At 38.8% G+C, this 18,749-nt stretch overlaps 1 protein-coding gene across 1 annotated transcript in view; it reads left to right on the top strand.

The window, feature by feature from the left end:
* Positions 1-3,608: 3,608 nt before the first annotated feature.
* The window catches only part of Coq2 (coenzyme Q2, polyprenyltransferase), a 34,262-nt gene continuing 19,121 nt past the window's right edge, over positions 3,609-18,749 (top strand). The window contains exons 1-2 of the mRNA XM_042668442.1: positions 3,609-3,863; positions 10,569-10,735. Coding sequence (XP_042524376.1) covers positions 3,623-3,863; positions 10,569-10,735 — 408 coding nt within the window. The 5' untranslated portion in view covers positions 3,609-3,622. The remainder of the gene's footprint in view (positions 3,864-10,568; positions 10,736-18,749) is intronic.

Genomic DNA, 18,749 nt, shown 5'->3' with positions numbered 1-18,749 from the left:
AAAAATTACTCCATGACACAATTCCTCCATTTAGCTTACCCTTAGCAGTGATCCAACAATGGCCCAGATTTCACAGACAAGGTTAATTATTAGCTAAGGCCATAGGAATAAATTAGAGTTACATTGTATTTATAGACCTCAGATTGAGGGCAGGTAGAAAGAATTAACAGGACCTTAAAGGAAATCTTAACTGAATTAATTACAGAGACTGGCCTTTGCTTTTCTCCCCTTTGCTTTCCTCCAAGCAAGATGCACCCTTTGTGTTAGAGAATTCACTCCCTTTGAAATAATTTATGGCAGACCACCCCCTTTGGTTCCTAAACTTGGGGAAGCTATATTAATAGAAATGTTTAACCACAATCTTGTACAGTCACTGCAGGCTTTGCAACATGTTCTTTTACACGCCTATCCTTTAGTGGCTGAGAAAAACTCCACCCACTCTGTTGCTGGTATGGGTAAAAAGGCATCACACTCCTGAATTGGAACCCAAGTGACAAGGATCTTACTCAGCAGTGCCAACTACACCATCAGTTGTTAATGTTGCAGAAAAACATCATTAGATCCATCACTCTCAAGTGAAACAGGCAGTGAGACAATATCCAGAGACAGCTGCAAGATGGGCCATTCAGCAACTCTCAGAGGATCCCCTAAAGATAAGACTTACCGAATGTTAATTAATGGGTTTACCAGGGTCACAGTTCTTTGCTATGGTTGCCCCTCCTTGCTTTTCATGCATTACTAAGACTTCCCATGGGGAGAACTTTTCTGACCACACCTGTTATTATCTGCTGGACCTGATGCATTCTAAGCCTGTCCAATAGAGTAGGGGAGGTGATTAGGATTTGGAAAAAAAAAAAAAAAAAGAGGTAAAAAGCAATGATTTGATTGGAGGTGAAAACCAGTGGGGAATGTGATAAGCCAGTTTTCTTGCTGATCCCCACTTCCAGTTCTGTCTGCCTGGTATTAATCATCCTTGATGACCAGCAACTGGCTAGCCACTCAGGTGTTCAGGTGGCCATAGGGCTCAGCCCTGAAACAGTTAAATAGGTAATAGCCCTAACATAGTCTTGTGTCTCAATGAGGCATTACATGTAGCCCAGGGCAAGGCAGCTGCTGGCTGGCTAACAAAACTCCTTTGTCACCTTTGACCATGCCTCCGTGGATTTTCTCAACTCCTAGGTCATTTTAGTGGATGAGTTCTCCTTGATCCAGATTCTCAACACCATGTGGTGTGGGCAGTCATTTTAATTTAGTCTTTCTATTACATGTTAGCATATCCTCCCTCATTTTGGTTTGACTGCCTCCCTCTTAGATCTTCTGCTCTTTCCCTGAAATCAGGCCTGGCTATAATTGTTAGCCCCCACCTCATTCCTGAACTAAGATATCTCCACCCTCCAGATGCATCCACATAATGCTGTTCACCCAGGTTGGACCACAGCTGCTGACCCTCCATGGTTATTGGCTATCTCTGGTGTCCAGCAGAGCACTCCCCTGCCTAAGTAGAAGCCTCCACCTCTAACTCCTAGACCATAAAATATATCTCCTTCCCAAGAGTAGGCAGCTACTCTTTCTCTCCCGAGAGAGCTAGCCTGTCAGACCCTTGCTGACATTAAAAACTCCTTTCTTTGCAGACTGTGTGTCTGCATGGTTCTATGGGATGGTGCTTTCACTATGTATTTAGAGTAACCAGACCTTATGCTTGGGAAAACATTGTTTTGTAAGACACCCCTCCTAGCCCCCAACGGATGCCTGCAACTGCATCTACTACACTGTTTTTCCTGTCCATTCTTATTATACATCTAAGCAACATCAGCATACAACTTTACTTTGCATCTTTTGGCATGAGCACAACTACATGCTGAATCCTATGAGTCTTCTTAGTGAATCACTGAACTTGACAGTGGGCTTGGGGACCACTACCAGCTATATGGAAAGATAACTGTATTGAGTAAGCCTGTAGGATTGGAACAAAAGTCAGAAAAAAAGTTGATGTTTCCTTTCACATATCAGCCTTTTCCAGGCTTTCAGTTGCATTGAGTATTTCTGTTTTTATAAATAAATAAAAAACTGTAATCACTATTAATTCTAAAAGTAGACCTTAAAATTCTCCATGAGGATTTATTAATATATGGGTATATTTTACTTCAATTGTTATGAAAAATGAAATTACTTTATCATCTTCTCTCCTCCTCCAGTGGAACATATTCACAATGTTTCTTGAATTTTAATCAAAGTTTTAATCAATTTTAAATAAGAAGTGGTGCGAACTCCAGGTGATGAAAAAGAGTATGCAGGTGTGTAAGTATATGAGATATATAGCAAGCACCTCTGTAACCTGGAAAAATACTCAGGGAGGGGGCAACCTTTAGAAGGCCTCAAAAGTCAAGTTGAGGCATTTGAATCTTATCAGGAAAGCTGAGGCTGCAACAAATGATTAATACTTTTTTTTTTAATCAGTCGTGAGGGTTGAACTTTGGGCCTGGGTGCTGTCCCTCAGCTCTTCAGCTCAAGATGAGTGCTCTACCACTTGAGCCACAGCACCACTTATGGTTTTCTGGTGGTTAGTTGGAGGTAAGAGTCTCAGGGATTGTCCTGCCCAAGCTGGCTTCGAATAGCAATCCTTAGATCTCAACCCCCTGAGTAGCTAGGATTACAGGTGTGAGCCACTAGCACCTGGCTACTATTACATTTTTTTAAGGCCTAAATCATCTCCAGTCTAAAAGACTTAGAGAAATTTCCAAAGTGCAGGCAGTAGTAGTGCCCTTTGCCTCATCCCACTTAAAGCCCAGGCAGCCAACCTATTGTAACTGAGATATCTCAAGAGTTCAATATATAAGTTTTAAGGAAATGGACCTAAAGAGGAATCCAACTACCCGGAATACTAAAATCCAGACAAGTGACTTACCTAGACTCACTCAGAGCAGGTTAAATGGGAAACGCCTGGCAGGTTCTTTAGGGTCACTCTCCCTAGCTACCTCTCCAACTAAAGAACTTTGGATGGCTGTTCAATTTGAGGTTTCCATTTGTGTAACAAATGTCCCTAAACCCTATAAACAATGTTAGTTTACTTTTTTTGGATTTGGACACTTGTTGTCTTTTTAACACCTGGATGTTAATACTAAATTAAATTAATATTTTGGGTTTGGTAGGTTTTTCACGTGTTTTTTGTTTTGTTTTGTTTTTGTCAGTCGTGGGGCCTGAACTCTGGGCCTGGGTGCTGTCCCTCAGCTCTTCAGCTCAAGGCTAGCGCTCTACCACTTGAGGCACAGCGCCACTTCCGGCTTTTTTCTCTTTGCTTATGTGGTGCTGAGGAATCGAACCCAGGGCCTCAGGCATGCAAGGCAAGCGCTCTACCACTGAGCCACCTTCCCAACCCACCCCCTCCTTTTTTTTTTTCCTGGTACAACTGTTGCCCATGAATAAAAGCATCACTCCCTATTATACGGAGAAGGCGAGTACTAGGAAGGTGTCCACACACAAATCCCACAGGGTGAAAGCGCCACAAGGATACCAGTCCATTCCTCCCAGCCAGCGCCGCTGCACTCCGACGTCACTGCGCCTGCCCGCCGGGAACGCGTCGCCGGGATGACGTCACCCAGCGGCGCCACGCCGCGCGAGCGCCATGCTGGGCTTGCTGGGAGGCCGGCTAACGCTGGGCCTGCGGGCCTCAGCGTGGGGCCGTGCCCGCTGTTTCCCGGTTCTGACGCGCGCAGCGGGAGCGCCCCAGGTTGGGGAGCGGACGGCTTCTGCCCCGCCGGAAGCTCGCGGGCGCCCTCTCAGCCTGTCGGCCGCGGCCGTGGTAAGCTCGGCGCCCCGTCCTCTGCAGCCCTACCTGCGCCTCATGAGGCTGGACAAGCCCATAGGTGAGTGCGGGGAGCCCGCGCGCGTGCGCGGCCAGGGCCCCGGGACGTGGAGGGTGGTCTGCGGGGAGCACTGGGAATGAGAGCCCGGAGGCCGGGTCTGGCCGGAACCCTGTGAGGAGTCAGCTGTGGACTGTATCGAGGTGATAACCTGAAGAACCCTGCCAGTCTTCCTGCCCTGTGAGTCGGGGGTGTTGCCCAGAGCCGGGTCGGAAATTACTCATTCCATAGTCTTCAAAACAGTCAGTCTAAGCAGAGCAATGTTTACTCCTGGACCAGCACTTGCAGAACTACTGTCATAAAGCACGTCTGTATTCGTGGTAGTTGTTGGAACATAGTGAAGTCAATTAAAATGCTGAAGAAACATTCTCCTTGTCACAGCCAGACCAGAAGAACCAAGTGTTTCAGTGCCGAGCTCTTTTCCCGCATCAGTCGTAGCACAATGATTAGTACATTTGATCGCAGCAGGTATTACTATGCTGGGCTCCCCTGACACCTCACAATCGCCACTTGAGGGAGGATTCCCCCGATCTTCCTGTTTAAATGAACACATCCCTCTAGGTCTTTATTTTGTTTTCCTTCAGAGTTGTCACCACTAACATTATGCGCTTTTAATTTCCTACGCATTTATTTATTTATGTTGGTCGTGGGACTTGAACTCAGGACCTGGGCACTGTCCCTGAGCTCTTTTGTTTAATGCTAATGGCCTATCACTTTGAGCCCAGCATCACTTCTGGTGTTCTGATGGTTAATTGGAGATGAGTCTCCCGGGTTTATCTCAGCCTTGCTCACCTTGGCTAAGCTATGGAACCAACCCAGAAGCCTTTCAGCAGATGAATGGGTCAACATATATACATACACACACACACACACACACACACACACACACACACACACACACACACACACACACACACACACACACACACACACACACACACTACACACACACATTCTATACCTCTATCAGAAAAAATGACACCACCCCATATGTTAGGAAATGGAAAGACTTGGGAAAAAATTATATTAAGCGAAGTAAGCCAGGCCCAAAGAAACATAGGTCCCATGGTTACCCTTATTTGCAATAGGTAGTATATGTCTAGGACATGCAGAAAAGTTCAAAAGCTATGTACATATGACCATATAAGATGATGCTAAGCGAAATAAATCCCAAATAGGGACACAAGAGGTTTTTCTTGCTGTTGTTTTTAATGTACTTTTACTATGTGATTTTTCATGTTTCTTTTGTATGTTCTACCCCCATTGTATAACCCCTTTTTTCACTATATTTGATTCCGGTGCCCTGCATCTTGTATATACATTTTTCTAATTTGGGGAGGGGAAGGGAAATAACAAAATGCTGAAATAAGGATATAGGTTGACCCATTGTAGCAATGAGCTGTACAAGGGCACTATGTTGAAAACAAACTTTACAGCTTGGGGTGGGAAGGGAGGAAGTGGGGAGGTGGGGAGCAAAGGGATGGTAGAGGAAAAACAGAAGAAGGGTGTAATAGTGCTGGTTAGGAAATGGACTGATTACCTTACTCATGTAACTGTAACCCCTCTATCAGTATCTCTGCAATAAAAATATATATTAATATAAAAAGCCCTCTTCCTAGCAAAAAAAAAAGTCTCACTTTCCAAATCGAGATCCTCAAATCTCAGCCTCCTTAGTCAATACAGGTGTGAACCACCAGCACCCGATCTTAAGTGCTTATTTTAATGCCATCTGCAGCACAATATAATCTACTTATACATCAGATACCTAGAACACTGCCTAGGAGTAGTGCTAAATGAATTAAATCCCTACCACATTGCCCAACCTTAGGGCTAGGAAGGAGTACACATACTTCTGTCTGGTTGGGGTGGGGAGATAGTTGGAGGCCACTGAAAGTATGAAATCAAATGAGTGGGCCAGATAGGGCTGCAGGAAAAAGTGAAATTGTGGATCTTTATTACAGGAAAAAGTGTTAAGAGGAAATTGTACTTCAAAATGGTAGGATTTAATAGAAAAGCAGGCAGTCAGGAAATTGAAACCGTTATTACTTACAGATGGCAGAATAACCTGATACTCCAAAACTTGCTTGACCAGGAAATGAAAGTGGAGGGCTACAAAAGGAGGAAGTAAAACCTGTTAAGTATATTTTCTTGGCTCTACCTTCTAAATGCTCAGATTACCAATGTGTGCTGTCAGGCACTGAAAGGCTTTGTTTTTAATACATTCTAAGTTTATACATTGTGTATTTAGGATTAGAGCACTGCAAATCATAACAATTGGAAATTAAAGTATAAAATCCTATTGAATGTGATATATATATATGTATATATATATATATGTATATATACATATATATATCTATTATTGGGATGCTGTGTTTGACCCCCTATATATTGGGGTCAGATTCAGATCAACAAGCCTAAATTTAAAAGTTGGCTATAATTCTATTCTTGGTTACTGCATCCAGAAACACACAGATAGCTTACAGACATCCAAGAGATAACAGCTGCCACTATTTTCCATTTGCATAGTTAAACCTCTGGTGTCTCTTTTGGTGTCTGTACATTTTGCCATGCAACAGGATGAAAGGGATTATGAGTGAAGTTCTGGAACTAGACCTCTTGGATTTGAGTTTTCACTCATTTGAATGATTGTGGCTAAATAACTTAACCTTCCTTTTCATTGTTTTAATCTGTAAAATGCAGATACTAAATACTGACTTTATTCGTTATAATAAAGATTCATTAACATTATTTGAACAGTCTGACATACAAAAAGGACTTAAAATTGTCATTTTTACTTGAGAAGTAAGGATTAGAAAGTTGCATTTATGGTTATATAAAGTCTATGTAATTTATCTCTAAAGATGATTGCAGAGTTTTTCAGAAAATGTAGAATTGGTTTAACAAGTGAATTTGTTTTGAACATTCGTGGAATTTCTGGATTTATATTTCTTTAAATTCTTTTCATGCCATTTTATGTTTATTATTTTACTTCATTGAGTTATATCTTGTTACTTTCATAGATTGATAGTAGGCTTTGCTATTCCTAAAAAGGTGTTATAACTTCTTTGAAATGGGTTAGTCAACCTATACTATTTCAAGAAGTTTCACCAGGGGGCACTCTATCCATTAAACTGGGAGTATAGTTTTGTAGTTACTGGTGATTATGTTGTCTTAAAGAAATTCTGCCATTAGTCTTAGACTCAGTTTACACAAACACTGTTTTCTGCTCATCATATTTCATAATTATTACATCTCTAGATAGTTTTTACTTTTTTATGGTAAATATTTGTTTCTGCTATGTATTTGTCTCATTCTGTAGCAACATATAAAAGAGCATGAGGAATGAAAATATCACAAGAAAGAAAATGTGGGGCTGGGAAGGTGGCTCGGTGGTAGAGCACTTGCCTTGCATGCATGAGGCCCTGGGTTCGATTCCTCAGGACCACATAAGCAGAAAAAAAAAGCCAGAAGTGGAGCTGTGGCTCAGGTTGGTAGAGTGCTAGCCTTGAGCTAAAGAGCTGAGGGACAGCACCCAGGCCCAGAGTTCAGGCCCCACGACCGGACCCCCCCCCCCAAAAAAAAAAAAGAAAGAAAGAAAATGTGTTGCTGGAAATCAGTAGGGGGCAAAAAGTAGAACCTAACTGTATATAGAGATTTGGGTATAAAAAATGATAACTTTATGGGCTGGGAAGGTGGCTCAGTGGTAGATCACTTGCCTTGCATGCATGAGGCCCTGGGTTCGATTCGTCAGCACCACATAAGCAAAAAGAAAAAAAACTGGAAGTGGCAGAGATAACTTTGGACTTAAGTTATGGACTACCACCAGGTTACTTCAGTCGGAATTCCTCCTTGGTCACCGGTTATCTATGTGGCCTCAGATGAATTCCTCTGTGCTCAGCTGTTATATTTATGAAGTTGGTCTGATGAGAATAGCTGCTGCCTTAGAGATTTGTTGTAAGAATCAAACATGTTCTGTAAAGATCCTGTGCCCATAGTAGCTGGTCTCTATCTGTTACTCTTATAACCATTATTGTTAATATGGTCATCTTATTACAACCCTTTGAGGCAAATGTTCTTTTTCCTTCATTTACAGATGAAACCAAGATTTACATCTTGAGATACTTTAGTGTCTAGTATCACTCAGCTTATAAGTGGCAGACATAGAATTAGGAAGTCTGTGTGACTTTCCCCTTTTCTGTAGAAATCTTCCTACAAATTCATATCAGTAAGTGTACATAATACTTAAAATATAGGCTTGTGATAGAAATAGATGGACAAAGGGTGGGTGAACAAATGCAGCAGTGGTATTCACTAGACACTATGTTGAAAATCAACTGTACAACTTCTGGGTGAGGACAGGAGGGAAAAACTGGGAGAGAATGAGGGAAGGTATGAGTGACATTGTCCAAAAAGAAATGAACTCTTTACCTGATTTATGTAATTGTAACACCTCTATATATCACCTTTGTAATAACAATTTTTAAGATATATTTTATATGTGAATATTACATATTTTAATATATTTATATATTATATACGTGTGTGTATAGAGAGAGAGATATAGATATTTATGTTTGTAGCCAAAAACATTTTGCTTCTGGGACAATTTGCTATAGGTGGTTACATACCCTGCTCTAAAATTTTTTTTCTTTTTTATCAACCCTTTATTTCTAGTTCCACCAAGCAATTATATACCTAAAGTGTCATTCTTTCCTCGCTAGCTCAGAACAGTATCAGGTACTCCTCTGTCCCTGAGGAACTCTACTGGTAGCTCCAGCATAAAGGAAATGGTCAATAGTATTATTTAATGTAACCTCTCCGATTATCTCTTTCTCACCTCTGAGTTGGAGATCTTCATAGTACTTTTTTCCTAAAGATAGTGTTGAGGATTAGACAAGTTTGTACATTATAAAGTATTTAAAATACTGCATGATATCTCATGAACATTTAATAAATGTTAGCTAGTCTTGTTTTAAATGGGCATATTGAAGATGAATCTGTTCAGGAATAGCTGATTTCAAGTACTGGACTGGTGATTTCTCAAGGATTTTTCTTGGGGCTTCTCTAACCTTTTCTGCTGTGTGAATTTAAGCTCTAATTGGAAAAACCTCTAATTCTTCTTTTTTAAAAAAATTTTTATTGTTATCATAAAGGTAATGTACAGAGGGATTACAGCTACATAAGTCAGGTAAAGAGTACTCCCTCATTCTTCTTTATCTCCTTTCCAAATAACTTGGCATGGTTAGGTCTTATGTCTTTGATAGCACCTTGTTTTTGTCCTGTTGGATTGACCTTTTATTATTGCTTAACTATTCCTTACTTTTTATTTATAAGCTGCAAGAAAGCAAAAACCAGCTCTCAGTTGCCATTATATTTCCAGTGCCTAGCACAGTACTGGCACAGATTATGTACTTCATAAATATTTGAACATAAATCAAGCTTAAACTTGATTATAGACTTTAGCCATTTTAACATTTTTATGCAGAATTTGATCTTTATATGCAAATCCCTTTTCTCTATCCCTAAGTAAGGAAGTAAAACAACTTATCTAATACTCTTCACCAATAAACTTTGAAACACTTGCTTTTTGGTAGGATTGGTAGGATGTAAAATCTTTCATTTATATTTGCTTTTAGCTTCATGAGATAGTTTATGGGTTAAGAATTAAGAACTAGGCAGAGTATGGTGCCTCCTGCTTATAATCCTAAACACTTAATAGATAGATATCAGAAAGATCAAAATTCGAGGCCAGCCTAGAGTAGAAAAGTTAATAAAACCCTATTAGCAATAAACAGGGCATAGTAGTATCTACAATCCCAGTTGTGTGGGGCAGATGAGATAGAACAATTATGGCTCAGGGCAGAGTCTATTTGAGAAATAACTAAAGCACAAACGGCTAGGCAGCAAGGCTTAAATGGTAAGTGCTGCTTAGAAAGTATGGCTCAAAGCCCACACACAAATTAAGAACTAATTTATTTGTGTATGTAGCTATAAACTATTCACTATGACATTCACTCTTTCTCAAAGCCATCTCAAGCATATTAACAACAGAAAAGGTTTTTACTAACTTAAATGTGTACATACAACAGAAAATTCAGAGAGTGCTGGAGTAGTGTGTTCTCCCACATTCCCTTCTCAGAAGCAGCTATTATCAGTTACAATATGACTTTTCTGAAATGTGTCAGTGTATGAACATACTAACATTCAAATAATACATATTTGTTACATGTATATGCATATGCAGCATAATTTTTAAGTTGTCTTCTATAAAGCAGAAGGCTATTTTATAGCGTCATCTAAAAATACATGAGACTATCTAATTTCCCAGGGACTTTGAGTTTTGCCAGTCTACTAAGTGAAAGATGTTCTTATGAGAATATTCTTTTAATGAGTATTTTTCAAAGCTGAATATCACTTTGTATGTATGAGCCATTTACTTGTATGTCTTTTTCTATGAACTTTTATTGTGTCTTTTGTCCATTTTTTTTATTGGACTACTGTTCTTTTCTTTGTTTCTGGTTTCTTTGCATGTTAGGGAAAACTAATACAAGTTGCAAATTTATTTTCCCAGGTTTGTTGGGTGTTTTTTTGTTTGTTTGTTTGTTTTTACTTACAGTCTTTTTCTTTGGAGCATGTAATTAAACAATGAAGATTATTTAAAACTGACTTGAATTTGTACCTTTTTGTCTTTTTACTTTTGTTTAGGGACCTGGCTACTGTATTTGCCATGTACCTGGAGCATTGGTTTGGCAGCTGAGCCAGGTTGTTTTCCAGACTGGTACATGTTATCCCTCTTTGGCACTGGAGCTATCCTGATGCGTGGAGCAGGCTGTACTATTAATGACATGTGGGACCGTGACTACGATAAAAAGGTAGTTTCCTCCTGGAAAGGTACAGAGAAGCTCCTTTTAGTTTTACAGGGTAACTTGATGGCATTACTTTCAAATGCCTCGTAAAGCAACCAAGCAGGTCCTTTGGTTATCTTACCTAGAATGCAATATATGGTCTAGAATCAGATGTATAGCACAGTTTACTTCCTTTCTCCATCCAAGAAGGGCCATAGGGCAAGGTGTGTACTTTATTTTTACAAAGTAAATTAAGAAATTGAGAGCTAAGGATAAAGGAGTTGTAAAAGCTTAGAGTGAAAGTTAACTCTCACTGAATGTTTTTAGTGAAAAGTTTTTCTGGGGCTTGAACTTAGGGCCTCATGTTCTCACACGGCTTTTTGGCTTACAGCTGGTGCCTCTACCACTTGAGCTACATCTCAAGTTCTATTAGTTTTTGCTAGTTAATTGGAAATAAGACTCTGGAAGAATTTTCGGCTCAGGCTAGCTTTGAACCATAATTCTTGTATTTCAGTCTCCTAAGTACCTAGGATTATAGGTGAGAGCCAGGAACATCTGGCTTTCACTGTGTGTGTGTGTGTGTGTGTGTGTGTGTGTGTGTGTGTGTGTGTGTGTGTGTGTGTGTGTGTGTGTGTGTGTGTGTGTGTGTGTGTGTGTGTGTGTGTGTGTCAGTCAGTCAGTCGTGGGGCTTGAACTAAGGACCCAGGTGCTGTCCCTGAGCTTTTTTGCTCAAGGCTAACACTCCATACCACTTGAGCTATAGCTCCATTTAAGTGTCCAAAAGATAATACCATCCCTTCCTATGAGATGTATTTTTGAGCCCCAACTATTCCTATGTAAATCAATTCTTAATTGATTAATCTTAATTTAAATAAACCTTTTAGTATTGGCTATATAGGAATCCCTCCTTGAGCCTGTTTCTTTTAAACTTTTCATTACCCACAATCCAAATGGAAAGTTACAGGAATAAACCAATATAAATTTTAAGCAACTTTCTGAGAATATGAAACCTCTTTTATTTAAAAAAAATTATGATAATTATATTATTGACTTTTAGTTAATTTTTACTGGGCCTAATATAAATTAGACATTAATAAATTAAATATTACCACATATGTATAGGAAAAATGATAGTTTACTTGGAGCTCAGTACTCCTTGTGTTTTCAGGCATCCATTGGGATTCTTAGAATGTATCCTTCATGGTAAAGAGGAACTACTGTGATTATTGTTAGAAAAGTAATAGATGCTTATTTTAAGCACTGCACGGAAATGCAAAGGATAGAAAGTGCAAGTCTTCCCTCCTCCCCAAGCTTCCAGAGAAAACTGCAGCTAACAATTTGTGGCATTGTATGCCTCTAGATTATTTGCTATGCATATTTTAGTACCTTTGTTTAGTTATTTCCTCTTCAACAGACCATATTTTCTCAAGGGAAGGGCCCAGTTATTTTATCCTAGCAGGTATGCCCTGATTACATGACCATTCAGTGCCTGAGAAAATAATCAGGTAAACTTTTAGTTGAAAAGAAATCCATAGTAAATACATAAACATATCAGAAAAGTGAGCACCCCTAGTTACCTTTCATAAAATCTGAATTTTCCTTAAGGCTTACTTACGATGTTTATTTATCAAAAATGTCACATTAATATAGCTTATTTCTTGAGTACTTGCTGTATGGAAAACTAAGATTCTAGAGTTACATGAAGAGCATGCCTGATCAAAGGCATTAGTGTTACAATACAGTGAACATGCCTGATCCTAGGCTTTAGTGTTAAAATAAAGTGGCAGTGTCATGAGAATAGTATACACCAGGGAACCTAAGGGAGAGGACTTTCAAGCTTGGGAGAGAATGAGCTTTGAACTCCATCAAAGCAAACTGGCCAAATAGAGAAGGTTAAGGGAGTAAAGGTTACTTTAGACAGAGGAACAGCAGGTACGGAGGTGTGACTGAGATATTGTGTTAGCTAACTGCAACTGCATGTATGGCTAGAGGGTAGGACGTAGCGAAAAAGTGGCCTGAGCCAGACAGTAAAGCATCTCTATACCATACCAACATAGTTGGGATGCCTCTATTTGTGCCAGCAAATGTACACTTTCTTCATTTGAAGGTCAGCTTTTCATTCTGTATATCATGTGAAGGAGAATTCAGAATAATTCTTGAACATGTTTAGAGTAGTTTATCAATCCCTTTTTTAAAAAAAAATGCTAGCTCAATATAGGCTAGAAAATGAAAAATATTTTCTATAAATTAGTATTAATTGCGAGAAAATGATCCGTGTAGACAAGTGGGAATATTTTTTCAAAAAGCAGTTTGTTCTCAGGAACCTAGAAAAGCTAAGACTTGGGGCTGGGAAGGTGGCTCAGTGGTAGAGTGCTTGCCTTGCATGCATGAGGCCCTGGGTTCCATTCCTCAGCACCACATAAGCAAAAAAAAAAAGGCCGGAAGTGGCGCTGTGGCTCAAGTGGTAGAGTGCTAGCCTTGAGCTGAAGAGCCGAGGGACAGCGCCCAGGCCCAGAGTTCAGGCCCCACGACCGGACCCAAAAAAAAAAAACAGAAAAAAGAAAAGCTAAGACTTATATGACCTTGGTTATGGGGGATTTTAAGATGAAATGCAAAATTGTAACTTCAGAATTATGTTATTGTGTTCTTCAGACTATATTATCTCCTAGTTATTTAGATTTTGACTTCTGTCTGCTGTAAGATAGAATAGACATATTTTTCCCTATTCTTTCCACTAAGTACAATTAAAGTTCATATATATATATATATATATATATATATATATATATACCTATATATGTATGTATATATTACAAAGACCAGAGAAAAGATAATTGTCTAGGAACTTAAGTACCCCAACAACTTGGTGGTGAAGTTTCTAGATTTTTTCCTTGTGTGAGCTAGTCTTAGAACTAAAGAACAGCACCGTGGTAACCTCAATGGGTACAAACCAAAAGATAGCCCCAACAAATGACTATTATAATTTTACCTGGTAATTATTCTGCAATATCCCCAGCCTCTTCCTCTGCCAGGAGCCAGCTAAAACAGGTTTAAATGAGATCCATAGTCTTGTAATACCCAAAATTTCTAAGCTTTGATTAAAAGTCATGTATCATACCAAGAACTAGAAAAGTCACTAAAGGAATGGTCAAGATGGCAGAGGTGTTATCTGACAAAGATTTTAAAACCAATAATCACAACTCAGCATTGCTGGCACATCCCATAATTCTAGCTACTCAGGAGACAGAGGTCCAGATGATTGCTGTTAAAAATTCAGGCCTGGCAGAAAAGTCTGTAGTACTCCATCTCCAAAAGAACTGGCAAAAACTGAGCTAGAGGCCTGGCTCAAATAGTAGAACACCAGCCAAGAAAGCAAGCCAAGCAAATGTGAAGTCCTAAGTTCAAACTAGTACCATGAAAAAAAAAACAACAAGCAATTATCTTAAGTATGCTTCAGTGAGTAGTAAAACGTGAATGGAAAAGTAGAGAATGTGCAATAAAAACTCACTGGGTAGGCTCAACAGCAGAATGAAGTGGTCAGAGGAAGAAGCAGTAAAGTGGAGATAGAAAAAAAGAAATACATGATGTAGTGGTGCACACCTCTAATCCCAGCTACTCAGGGTATGTGGGGAGCAGGATCACAAGTTTGTTGGTTTTTTGTTGTTGTTATTGGTCGTGGGGCCTGAACTGAGAGCCTGAGCACTGAGGTTTTTTCACTCAAGGCTAGTGCTGTACCACTTTGAGCCACAGCACCACTTCCAGTTGGTAGTCAGTTGAAGCCAAGAGTCTTATGGACTTTCCTGTCTGGGCTGGCTTCAAACCAGTCTTTAAAATTTAGCCTTCTGAGGGGTGGGAAGGTGGGTCAGTGGTAGAGCACTAGCCTTGCATGCAGAGGCCGTGGGTTCGATTCCTCAGCACCACATAAGCAGAAAATAAAAGCCGGAAGTGGCACTGTAGCTCAAGTGGTAGAGTGCTAGCCTTGAGCTGAAGAGCTGAGGGACAGCGCCCAGGCCCAGAGTTCCGGCCCCACAACTGGACCCCAAAAAAAAAAAAAAAATTAGCCTTCTGAGTGTAGGATTACAGGTGTGAGCCACTGGTACCCAGCATTCAAGAAGGAAAAAAACCTCCAAACATGATAAAGAAATCATATATCTTGATATATCATAAACTTCTGAAAACTAAAGAAAAATGTCAAACACAAGCAGCAGGACAGAAATACTAAAAGCATAACCCATAAAGAAATGTTGCTAAATTAGACTTCATCAAAACAAACTGGAGCTGGAAAGACTCTTAAGAGGATTAAAAGACAAACTATACACTAGGAGAAAATAAAGAACCCTTAAAACTAAAGAAATAAATCTTACTAGAATATGGATAATGATAAAGAATATACACAAATTACAAACAACACATAAAATATGTTTCCCATGCTTGACTTTTCTGTAAAGAACCAAAAGGGAGAGGATTTAGGATTTAGATCCACCCTAATACCACTTTTCTCAGACTAAAACAGTCCAGATTATGTGTTGTTATGCTACAAAAATACACTCTCCTACCTATTGAGGGGGGTTGCTAATTTGAATTCTTTCATATCTTATTTCTTTTAAAGGATGAGTTAGGTTTGGCCTAGTTATAATGCTTACTTGATTTTGTTAGGCAATAAATTTATTATGAAAGACATGTTTATATCCCAGGATTTTATGCAGCATACTGCATTTGAGTCAATTGTTAATATAGTCATTTGCTATTAGGGCACATAAGTTAAGTGCATTTGTCAATGTTGTATTAATAATTTACCAGTCAGGTGATTATATGACAAACAGGTTAGAAACTTTGAAATAACCTGACTTATGGAATTGTAACTCCTTTGTACAACCACATACTAATGATTATTTTTAAATTAAGAACTTTGAAATAATGTGAAGTCAGGTATTAATGATATACTCTCATAAACTATGATTGCTCTGGTTTCATAGGATATATTTTGATCCTCATGTTACTTCATTTTTATTCTTCTTGGAGTACTTGTTAATCTGCAGCTTTCCAATTTACTAGATAATTCTGTATTGATGAGGCAATGTAATCTAGTAAGACTGGCCTGGCTTTGCTTCCTCAAAACATCTGTGGACACTTACCAAGACTGCTGTGGTTTCAGTAGAAATTATAAGAACTTGTAAACGGTTGAGTGCGACGGACCAGCTCGGCCGGAGCACTGGGACCGATGGGACAGGGATCTCGGGATAGATGGGCAAGGAGTTGGCGAAGTGACAGACACAGACTCAAAAGAGTTGCACCTGAGTGTATCTTTATTGAGAAGAATTAACATTTTTATACAGTGTGCAATTGTGACATAGATCCTTTGTTTATTTAAGCACGTAATCAATTTTTAAGAAAAGCAAAGCATTGATGGATTACATGAAAATTGATGACTATCCTACCAACTGTTTAAGCTAAGTGGTGCGAAACAAGTCTAGCATATAGTTTAATAGAATGCATCATCTATTCAGTCTTTTTATGTTTAATAATTAACAAACCTAAGACAGGGCTGTACTTATAATGTACTCTTTTTATTTTTTCCGTATATTTTCAAGTCCCTTTGAAACCATCCTAAAAACCACTTCCAGGTTGAGTCAGGCATTCTCCATTTTCTGTAATTTTAATCCCAATATTTGTTCACATAAATTTTTTAATTGTTATTTTAAACTATCTTATTGTTGTTTTGATAATAAACACCATAATGATCTAGATCTACCTAATCTTTGCATAAAATCTAATGAGTTCCAAAATACCCTTTTTCCTTTTATATTAATTTATCTATTTTTATCTTTATAAGCTCCTGTATAAGGCAATGGTTCATCGGTCGGTTCAGGAAATGTGATGTCACTAACTTTATATTTTGTGGGAAACCACCATTTATTCCCTATAACATAAGCAGGACTAAACTTAACTGTTAGGGAATCTTTCTTTTACTTTTATTATCAGGGGTCCCTTTTTCTAGAACTCTGAGCTTTTGGGATAACTCCTTCTAGCTTAGTTTAATTCATTAATTCTGCCTGTTGTAACATATCTGGAAATTTTAAGTTTCTGTATTTACAAAACCGTTTGTAAAGTTGTAGGAGTTTCTGGAGACAGCGTCACATCAGATGATAGATTGATTGGGGCATTGCCCACATTTAATCTATAGTCCTAGTCTTTATTATTCAGAGAAGCTGTCTCTATTGGACTGGAAAAAAACAACATGCTCTGTTCACGGATCAATAGAAAAATAGCCAAACGAAAATAAAGGAAACATGTACAGCCAAGAAAAATATAGTAAGAATAAAGGTAGAGGCTATAAAGGTGTAGCCAAGTGTATGGAAAGCCTTAAACCAACACCCCCTTCCTTCAGGCATGCTTCCTTGAAGCTCTTTATCTAACGCAATCTCTCACGCATACTCCACAGGAGTTGGCATGGCAGTTGAGGTTTCAGGAAAATTTCTCAATTGTAACTACTAGAATAATGGTATTACCTGGAAACAAATATAATGTAAGTTCTATTTCCAATTTGAAGTTTCAGGAACTAAGTCAGGTAAAAATCGAGTACTGTTACTCTCAGTAGGATCAGTCATTGCTCATAGTTTTTTTTGTGTGTGTGTATGTATTTTTCCTTTTTTTTCTTTCACTTTTTTCCATTGTCAAGATGATATTCAGAGGGGTTACAGTTACATAAGTAAGGTAATAAGTACATTTCTTGTCAAACTTGTTTTTACTTCCCTCATTTTTCTCCGACTTTTCCTCCCCGCTATCCCCAAGTTGTGCAGATCATTTCTAACATATTGTCTTGTGTATATCGCTGTTGCATTGGTTCCCCCCTTGTCCTTTGTCTCTTTTTTCTCCCAGTCCTGGGACTTGAACTCAGGGGATCTGGGTACTGTCCCTGAGCTTCTTTTCTTTTGCTCAAGGCTAACACCCTATCACTTGAGCCACAGCGCCACTTCTGTTTATGTGGTTCTAAGGAATGGAACCCAGGGCTTCATGCATGCTAGGCAAGCACTCTACCACTAAGCCACATTCCCAGTCCCTCAGCAAACACTTTCTATAAATGATCAGCTGACAAATATTTTAGGCTTTGTAATCTATATCATCTTTGTTACAATTAATAAATTCTTTGAGTGTCACAACAGGTATAGACAGTATGGAAAAATATGAACATGGCTATGTTCCTTGATAAACCTATTTATGGACACCAAAAGTTGAATTTCATATTATTTTCTTATGTTATTCTTTTCAAAGAAAATATCATTTAAAAAGTGTCTTAAAACCACTCTTAACTCATCAGCTATACCAAGAAATGGGCAGAAGGCTAGGTTTGTTCCACAGGCTATATTTGTAACTTTTTATATCAATCATATAAAAACATGTTATCTTAGTGATATATAACAATTACTGCATATTTTTTATGCCTCAGGCAGTATATTTGCCCTATAAAATAGGTCTTCTTATTCCTTTTTCTTCAGTTTTTTCTCTAACAGGAAAATAACCTAAGACTAGGAGAGGTTCAATAATTTACCAAAATTTATCTATCCAGGAAATGATGGAATTGGATCAAATGCTGCAAATCCTGAATTATGTTCAAAATATGGGTTGTGTTCTTTATTTGTGGTTGAATTTAGGATAATCACTTTTCATGAAGGAAAACTGCAGCTAGTGCATATGATCTAGACAGATCACTTGCTCTGTCCACATTCTTACATGAATTTACCTGGTTAGCATAGATCCATTCTTAAGTAAATTTACAAAAGCCCTCCAACTGAAAACCCAGGTCTGTCTGTCTTCTTTCTTCAGGTCTGCTTTCTAGTTTAATGCTTCCACTTCCCATGCTAAAACATTTATGTGATATTTGCTTTATCCAAAATCTTTTTCTCTCCTAAGAATTCTCACTGTTATTATACCTCGTTTCTCCATGGAAATTTTTTTTGCCAGGGCTTCAACTCAGGGCCTGAGTGCTGTCCCTTAGCTTTTTTTTCTCACAGCTAGCCTTCAACCACTTGAGCCACAGCTC

The sequence above is a fragment of the Dipodomys spectabilis genome, unplaced genomic scaffold (genome assembly GCF_019054845.1).
Source record: "Dipodomys spectabilis isolate Male_0828 unplaced genomic scaffold, ASM1905484v1 ptg000436l, whole genome shotgun sequence".
Lineage (NCBI taxonomy): Eukaryota > Metazoa > Chordata > Mammalia > Rodentia > Heteromyidae > Dipodomys > Dipodomys spectabilis.
The sequence above is the reverse complement of the archived record's forward strand: the minus strand, read 5'-3'. Positions and strand labels throughout refer to the sequence as shown.